General features: G+C 38.4%; 1 protein-coding gene across 1 annotated transcript in view; it reads left to right on the top strand.

Moving 5' to 3' along the window:
- Window positions 1-789: 789 nt before the first annotated feature.
- The window catches only part of TYW5 (tRNA-yW synthesizing protein 5), a 7,774-nt gene continuing 197 nt past the window's right edge, over window positions 790-8,366 (top strand). Inside the window, exons 1-7 of the mRNA XM_008945407.1 lie at window positions 790-938; window positions 3,299-3,368; window positions 4,246-4,290; window positions 4,793-4,930; window positions 5,880-5,967; window positions 6,497-6,613; window positions 8,316-8,366. The exon at window positions 8,316-8,366 is cut by the window's right edge and continues 197 nt beyond it. Coding sequence (XP_008943655.1) covers window positions 808-938; window positions 3,299-3,368; window positions 4,246-4,290; window positions 4,793-4,930; window positions 5,880-5,967; window positions 6,497-6,613; window positions 8,316-8,366 — 640 coding nt within the window. The 5' untranslated portion in view covers window positions 790-807. The remainder of the gene's footprint in view (window positions 939-3,298; window positions 3,369-4,245; window positions 4,291-4,792; window positions 4,931-5,879; window positions 5,968-6,496; window positions 6,614-8,315) is intronic.

Raw genomic sequence — 8,366 nt, 5'->3', positions numbered from 1 at the left:
CCCGAGGGGAGCCCGAGGTGTGCGGCGGCCCCGCTTCTCTCGGCGGAGCGGCGCGGGCAAACCGCGCCGTCTGCGGCTAAGCACTTGCCGAAGAGGGATCACGGTCCCGGGGATGTCAGTTTAGATCCCTGTGGAGCTGCCGAGGAGCTCTCACCGCTGAACTCTGTGAGCTCATTTGCTTTGACAGCGGTTAAAAAAATAAGTGTGATTGCTCGTTTTGTTGCTTTGTCACCGCTGCTCCGGTTTTTTATCCAAGGTCCCGATCCAAAGCAGAAGTGTCTACTGATCTTTGTGTGTGTGTTAGGTCAAGCCTATTCACGGTTGTCAGCATGAAGGAGCCTTAATATAGGTAGAAAGAGTTTCTTTCCTGAGAGCATGTAGCACCACAGTACTCACAGGCTGCACCTTAGCTGTGTGGTCTTTTGTTTTCAGCCAGGCTCTGGCTAGAACGACTAAAGCTGCTCCTTAGTGTGGCTGCTTGCTTCAATGCCCTCTGCACAAAGTGAGTGTTAATATTGGCTTTGTCTCTCCAATGTATCCTTACCCTCCCAGGAAAGAGGGTATAGTAAATAGAGAAACAGTCCAACGATGTACTGAGTTTTGTTTCAGTGTTCAGCATTCCAATTAACACTGTTTGTTTGTGAACCAGTCAGTTGTGACTGTGTAGTGGGTATTCAACTGACTTGTTGGCATGTCCTTAGTTTGAAAAACTGATTTTGATTTTTTTTTCCCTACTGGATGATATGATTGTTTCACTATAATTTTTTTGTTGTTGTTCCTTAGAGGAAGCCAGTAGTGCTGGAAGGCATGGAACTGGGCACTTGCACAACCAAATGGACAGTAGATTACTTGAGCCAAGCTGAAGGATCTAAAGAAGTAAAGATTCATGTCTCTGCGGTGCCACAGATGGATTTCCTCAGTAAGAACTTTGTGTATAGGTACTTCATTCCAAGGCCTCTTGTATTTTAAAGGCATGTGCTTCCAACTTTCAGGCATACAGTGCATCTGTTTGAAGCTGAGGGTGAGAATATGAAAATACCTTGTGAAAAGTTTGAATTGCATATTGGAGTGCTGTCCTTGATTTCCCTCTCTTCATTCAGTAAATATCTTAGCACACTGAATAACTATGACTAGAAGGGGCAAACAGCACCTTAAAAGTGAGAGCATGAAGAAGTGTTATAAAGAGAGCACTCTTGTGAGAACTGTGAGCTTGACAATTGCTGGTGTTGATAAAAAAAAAACACCACAAAACAAACAAAAAAATCCCAACCAACCAAAAAAAACCCCCAAAACCTTGATCCAAGTGGATATGCTATTTTGTTCTTATTATATGGTGCATTTTCAGTGTTACTGGATGGAGCTAGTTTCTGTCTCCCCATGTGTCTGAACCCCTTTGAATGCTGGCATGTGGCAGACGTGCTATTCCACTCTAGAGGGATGCTGCTAATTAAAACCAAGCTACTTTCAAAGTTAGCATGTGCAGTTCTCAGAATGTTCAGACTACTGGATATTGTGTTTCACCAGCTCTTTAATCTTGATGTGGGTCACATACAGTCTTGATCTCCCTTGAAGTTCTTCTCATGTAGCTGCCAGAACATTTCTTCAGAGTTCATCTAATCTTAGTCATCATGGTGTTCTTCAGGGGTAAATGCCTTTGTTTTAGTAGTTGTTTGTTTTCCCTAAGTGGGAACAAGATGTGTTCATTCTGTTAAACTTTTAAGAAGGCTGAAGCATACACTGTAAGTGTAAAAAAGCTGCAGATCCCTATGAATGGAGCCTTTGATTCAGGAGAAAAGACACCTTATAATTATATGCTGCTCACTGCATACTGAACTTTTCATTCTCTGAAATTAGGTTGTACTTGAATGACTTTGCCTTGTCTCTATATTTCCTTTTCCCAACTCCATTTTTTTTCTTAGTAGAATATCTGTTATGTGAGTTCCCATATAGTTGACCTGGCTTGCTAGTTTTAACAGGTTTGTAGACAGCCATGTGAAGATGCTCTGATGACACTTCATTGTAGCAAATGCTAGGACTTTCACCTACTTCACTTGAAATTCAGGAAACTTTGACCCTTTCCACATCAATCCTCCCATTCTAATATGAACAGAGAACAAGAAGAACTAAATGGAAACAGTCGAGACTTAACATGGAGTCCCATGAGTGTAAATTGATGTTCATGAGTGGCACTGCAGTCCTACTGCAAGTTGTGTGCTCCTACCCCTGTCTTTATGTTGGTTCTCAAACTCCTTCAGCCATGTTGTGACATGCTGTAGAAATCTGAAAGGTTTTCTGCTGTTTCAGCTTTACAGGCAGGTTCACTGTGAAGTCAAATGAGAACCAGTGGTAGAGTAAGGGAGGAAATGGGATGGTAAGGGTAGATGGCAAGGGCAGAGCTCTGGCAGCACCAGCATGTACCAGTTTAAGCTGTGCCAGAGCTGTGCTTTCACTTTCTGCAGCAGCAAATACTCATTGTCCAGTGACACCTAATGTGGGATGGTGAGTTGAATGAACATAATGTTGAATTCATAACAATGAATATGTGTCCTATTAGTATTTGTGCTTGGTCTGCCATTCAGCTATGAACTGAGGCCAAAATCTGTAATCCTTAATAAAAGCTCCTCTTATTTAAATAATAGGTAACACTTTCATTTAACTCAAAGGGACACATTCTAATGTCCAGTGATTCTTTTTGAATCTTTCTGAAGAAATTGTGTTAAACTACTCAAAGACCACCACACCCCTTTTATAGTGGGAGTGGTCAAACAATGGAACAGGTTGCCCAGAGAGGTTATGGAGTCTCCATCTTTGGAGATGTGCAAAACCCAACTGGATGCTGTCCTGGACAATCTGCTGTAGTTGACCCTGCTCTTGGCAAGGAGGTTGGACTAGAGGATCTCCAGAGGTGCCTTCCAGCCTCAGCAGTTGCATGGTTCTGTTTGGATGTGCATTACATTGGAGCAGTTCACTTAAAGCAGGGAGGTTTGTAATTGCAGGATTCTGTCTTGGTAGAACTCTTCAAACAGTTTGCATGGTTCTGTTTGGATGTGCATTATATTGGAGCAGTTCACTAAAGGAGAGAGGTTTGTAATTGCAGGATTCCTGTCTTGGTAGAACTCTTCAAACAGCCACTGCAAACACTGATGAGTCACCATGTTTAGAGAGGGGAAAAAAAGGCAACATGTTGCATCTTCAGTTATACTAGATATGGTAAAAGAGCTTATGATTTTAAACCTGGCATTTAGACCATGTGTTGTTACATTGATTCACTGTATAAATTTAAATATTTATATTTCAGAACTCTGCCTTTTGATGTGTTTGTACGAAGAGCGGCTGAAGTCAAACACAAGGAATACTTTCTATCTGAGGTACTTTCTCTAGTGTCTTAATTCCTTCTGTCAGTTATTTTGCCAGTATATGGAGGGGAAAATGATGAATTGTAACTTAAAGTCTTACTCCAGTAAAGGACTTAATCTTAGATTTAACTATTTTGTGTGGCTTGGAGCCAAGGGAAAGAACATGGAGAGAAGTAATTTTTCTTGGAAGTTGTTTTGCATGTGTGCAGTGTGGTTAACTTCAGTCATCCTGCTTCTGTTAACAAAAACTGCTTACATGAGCAAAAATTGCAGCATAAAATTTAGAAATCAAACCTTGCTTTAGTGTAATAACTGTATCATTTACACTTTTTGCAGGAAAATGTCATGAAGATATTTTAGAGTTTGATTGCATCTGCTATAAAAATACAAATAGGTATTTAACATAATTTGTGAGTAGCAAATGTGGGGCTATTTTTATATATCAGTGTTCAAACTATGGATTTTTCATATAACTGATTAGGAAGCAGTTTTGAATGCAGACATGCTTTTCACCTTTCATGCTACATAGGATGCTGTAAGCTTTGAAGCCAATTGAAATAGCTTCCTGAATCACTGTTCTGAAGAATTTAAATGATAGTCTGGATTTGCTTTCAGTCTGTTCAGTAACAGCAGTACTGAAGGAGTTGACCAGTCTCCTCCCACTTTACTTTTCCACCGTTTGCATATTTTTCCCATTTCTTGAGATGAACAGCAGGGAGCAGTAGAGTAAAGGCAGTGTAACAGAGCAACTGATTTTGTAAATGCCGTTTATTTATACCCCATTTTAATGAAGCCCTGCATTAGATTAATTGGAAGATACAGGCTCCTTAAGTGTGCTTGTAATCCTTGTTGAAAAAGCAAAACAATTCTCTTTTTGTGTTGTCTTCAGGATGAAAAGTACTACTTGAGATCAGTGGGTGAAGATGCTCGGAAGGTGAGTTACTTGAGGTGACAGTTCTAATATTGTGAGGTTGTGGTTTAAGAATATGTTTTTAAAGCCTGTTGTCATCCTCTGGCTGTATAGTACAGGCATACCACTTGTTTATGGTCACTTCACCTGTTCATCTGATTGGATTTAGGTTGAAATAGTTGCTGTTACATGAGAGCTTAGCTGTTCACTGAAGAGTACATTCCTCACCTCCCATTCTTTAGCTTTTGTTGAAAACTAATGTAAAAGGATTTCTGATAATCTCTTGCTTCTTCAGAGTGATTTCTGCCAGCCACAGTTCAAAGCAGCTCTCTGGCTGTTCTCATTGATACCATTTACCAAGTCAGCACTGAAAGGGTGACCACCAAAAAGCACTGCTAGTTTCGGTTACTCCCCAATGCTGAATTTCTATCCCTGTGTTTCATGTGATGGGAAATGGTAGTGAAGTGCTCCCTTATTTCAACGTGCATATATGGTTCTCTTAAGAGTTATGTCCTTTTTGCTTCAGGATATTGCAGATATCAGAAAGCAGTTTCCTGTTTTGGCAGAAGATGTTCAGATTCCAGAGTATTTTGAGAAGGAACAGTTTTTCTCTAGCGTCTTCCGCATCAGCTCAGCTGGATTACAGTTATGGACACATTATGATGTAGGTAATACAGGTGTTTACCATAAAATGTTGCAGGTGGCATTGTGGAGTGGAGGTGTTAAGGTGCAAATCTTTATCAAAGATCAATTAATGACAACCTTTGCATATTTTGAAATAGTGAAATGAATCTCATTCAGTGGTAGAGTGAATTTTCAGTAGATGTATTGTGTGGGCTCAGTATCTTACTGGTTGTATGTCTAATTCCATACTTGTAAGATGAAATTGTTTGATTTTGTTCCCCTTTTTTTTTTCTTTATTGTTCTGAGTTTCAGTTAAAAATCTGTAAACACAATAACTTTCAGTATTTCTTGGAAGATTACCTTAATTTTTTTTATTCTAATGGTCAGACTGTTGGTAATTGTACATTGTGGTGATCTGTTGCTGCAATGCATTAGGTTCCAAATAAGATTGTCTTCTAACATTGTCCAGTGTAACCCTGAACAAAATGATTTATAAGAAACATAGGGGTTTGCATTATAATTAGGAAAAAGAGTCCTTTATCAATAAAAAGTCAGTTTTATTTATCTGCAAATAATTGATAATTTTATTTATCAATAAAAATGATTTAGGGGTAACACTGAAAAAGAAGCGGGATCCCTAATATATTTTGTTGTTTAATTCTGCTGGTTTATATGTTGAAAGTATGGTATGTCTTTGTGTTTTAAGGTGGAATAAGTTGATTCCTATTTAAGGAAAAACACAAAGTTGTTGGAAAGCAATATTAAGTTTCCACATATACTGTTGGTCAAGAATGTGCAGCTAAGAAGATAAAGTAACTCACATTCTTTAGGTTTTTAGATTAACTATATGTGGAAGCTCTTTTAGCTAATTATTAACATGTGAAGGTTTTGATAATTCTCTTTTAAGCTGATGATATTTTAGATTAGTTGCAGACTATGTATTCATTCTGAACTCTTGGATGACATCTCTCTTACTATGTTTATTCCAGGTAATGGATAATTTCTTAATCCAAGTAACAGGGAAAAAACGAGTTGTTTTGTATAGTCCTCGAGATGCACCATACTTGTATTTATCAGGTATGCATGTCATATATATCTAGTTTGGAGTTTGGTGATCATAGTTGCCTTTCCAGCTCAAAAATGTTGCACTGTAGAAAAAAAAAAGTCACTGACAGCTTGATATAAAAGAAGTAATTTGGTCCCTTAACTCTGATCTTATTTGCTTTTAGTCAAAGCTAATCATGTTAGTGGGGAAGGTTAGGAAACTTGCAGAGGAGCACAGCAGCTTTCCCTGGTTCTGTTTTCAGCACCCAGCTGTGGAGGAGTAGAGTCTTCTGCCTGGATTCAAAATGATGTTTTAAATGTCAGGGAAGGTGTCTTTCAGTGTCAATAAGGTTGCAGTTACAGGAGAAATACAGACAACAGGAGAATGTTGCTTCTGTAAATGAGGAGTGCCATCAGGTTTCCTTGGTTTTTAGAAAAGTTACAGAACAATAAACTAGTATTAAATTTGATTCAGGAACTGTCATTTTCAGCAATGTGATTATGCTTTGTTATTCTTGGAAGAATAAGAATGTTTATTCATTACTTATGAAAATCTTCCTAGGTGCTAAGTCAGAGGTGCTGGATGTGGATAACCCAGACTTAGAGAAATATCCCCTTTTTGTGAAAGCCAAACGCTATGAATGTTTTCTGGAAGGAGGAGATGTGTTGTTTATTCCAGGTAAGTAAAAAAATAGTTCCTGACCATGTTGTGTTTTTAAAGTTGTGTTTGCAATTTCTCACTTCTAAGGATGGTAAGAAGTTGCCAAAGCATTCCTGTTATATGTAGGAGCATCTAAAGACTGTGGCAAAATGCATCTACTTCTTCCAACTGCTCTAATTACCCTAATAAAAGGTATTATTGTATCTATTGACAAATCTTACCTTCCCTTAAGATTATACTGAATGCTTCTGAATTTGTGTCTTAATAGATGAGCACTATAAAATCAACTTAAGCAATTTTGTGACATTCAGTGATGTGAGTTTTCTCATGAGAATGAGTGAAGTACCATTTCTGTTTTTCTGTGGCTCTGATACTTAAGCACTGTAAGGCACATGATTTAATGGGACTTATGGATGGCAGAGATTTTGGACCTTCTAGAAATGTACCATTACCTTTGGGGAATGGAAGGGCAAGGCCTAATTATTTTTCTGTACAGGCAGAAAATATAAAGCTGCTTCCTGGGCTGGGATGATAAAATTCTCATGATAAGGGAAAGGCATTTGAATGACTCCTATTGAACTACTCTTACTTGTCACTGATTTTTTATTTTAACTCAGTCATGAGCCTGTGGCAGATACTTAATCTGTTGCTTTTCGTATTATTTGGGCAGTATAATCGGGCTAGTAAACAAGAAGGCAGTAGTTTTAGGAAGTTTTGAAATAGATTCTTAGCCCTGGACTCATTATTTAATTTTGAACTATTCGTTATGTTTCTTTCTAAAGAAACTTTTGGTTAGTTAATGAAAGTTACATCATGCTGTTGCTCATGTCAGCATACATCATTTCTGGTTTGTTCTATGCAGCACAGATACTAGCTTGTCTTTGCCAGTAGATGTGCTGGTTCAGACCTAAGACACACTTGGCACACTTGACTGGGGAGTGTTGGGATTTTTGAGTCCAGAGAATGGTGCTAGCTTTGTCAGCATTCTGAAATGTGTATCAATGAAAAAAAAAGAGATGTTCTGTGAGAAATGTGTGTACAGAGAAGGCAGAAGCAGCCCCTCATCCTAACTTAAACTTCTTGTTCATTTCTCAGAATAAGCTTTTCTATGTCTTCAGCCCATACAAGCAACTAAGCTGCAATAATCATGGCATTCAGTGTTTTAGCTTAAAACTGAAATAGGGTAAATATGCCACGTTAAATTTCTTTTTAAAATGTACTTGATTGGGCAAAAATGTCTTTGCTTCCTTACCGCAGCCATGATGATTTAAATGAAAAGCCTTATGACTTTACCATGAAAAGATGAGCAGCTTTCATGGGTGACCTGGCTGGCACTGGTGGTTTACAATCTGTGCAGGGTCAGGGGCTAAATCTATGAAAATAGATACCTGCATTCAGAGTAGAAGTTAATGAGGTGAACAGGGAAGATGTCTTATTTTCATCCTACACATGCTTGTCATTTGTTTACATTTGTATATCTCTTTACCCTTCAGCAATTGTTACTTTTGCATGGTTATGGGTTGGTGTAAATGTCTTGAAGAGCTTCCTAAATTGGGTACAATGTAACATATTCTAGGATGAATATTTATAAATAAATAAAAAATACAGTAGTTGAGTCTTTTCCTCAGCTAGACTTAGTCTGGGCCATTTTGACACTTGTTATGAGTCACATGGAAGTTTCAGATAGTAGTTTTCATCTTAGACGTTCTTCTTTCTACAGCTTTATGGTTCCACAACGTAATTTCTGAGGAGTTTGGAGTGGCAGTGAATG

This window comes from Merops nubicus, unplaced genomic scaffold (assembly GCF_000691845.1).
Source record: "Merops nubicus isolate BGI_N331 unplaced genomic scaffold, ASM69184v1 scaffold10040, whole genome shotgun sequence".
In the NCBI taxonomy this organism is placed as follows: Eukaryota; Metazoa; Chordata; class Aves; order Coraciiformes; family Meropidae; genus Merops; species Merops nubicus.
This window is presented reverse-complemented; position numbering and strand designations above follow the sequence as displayed.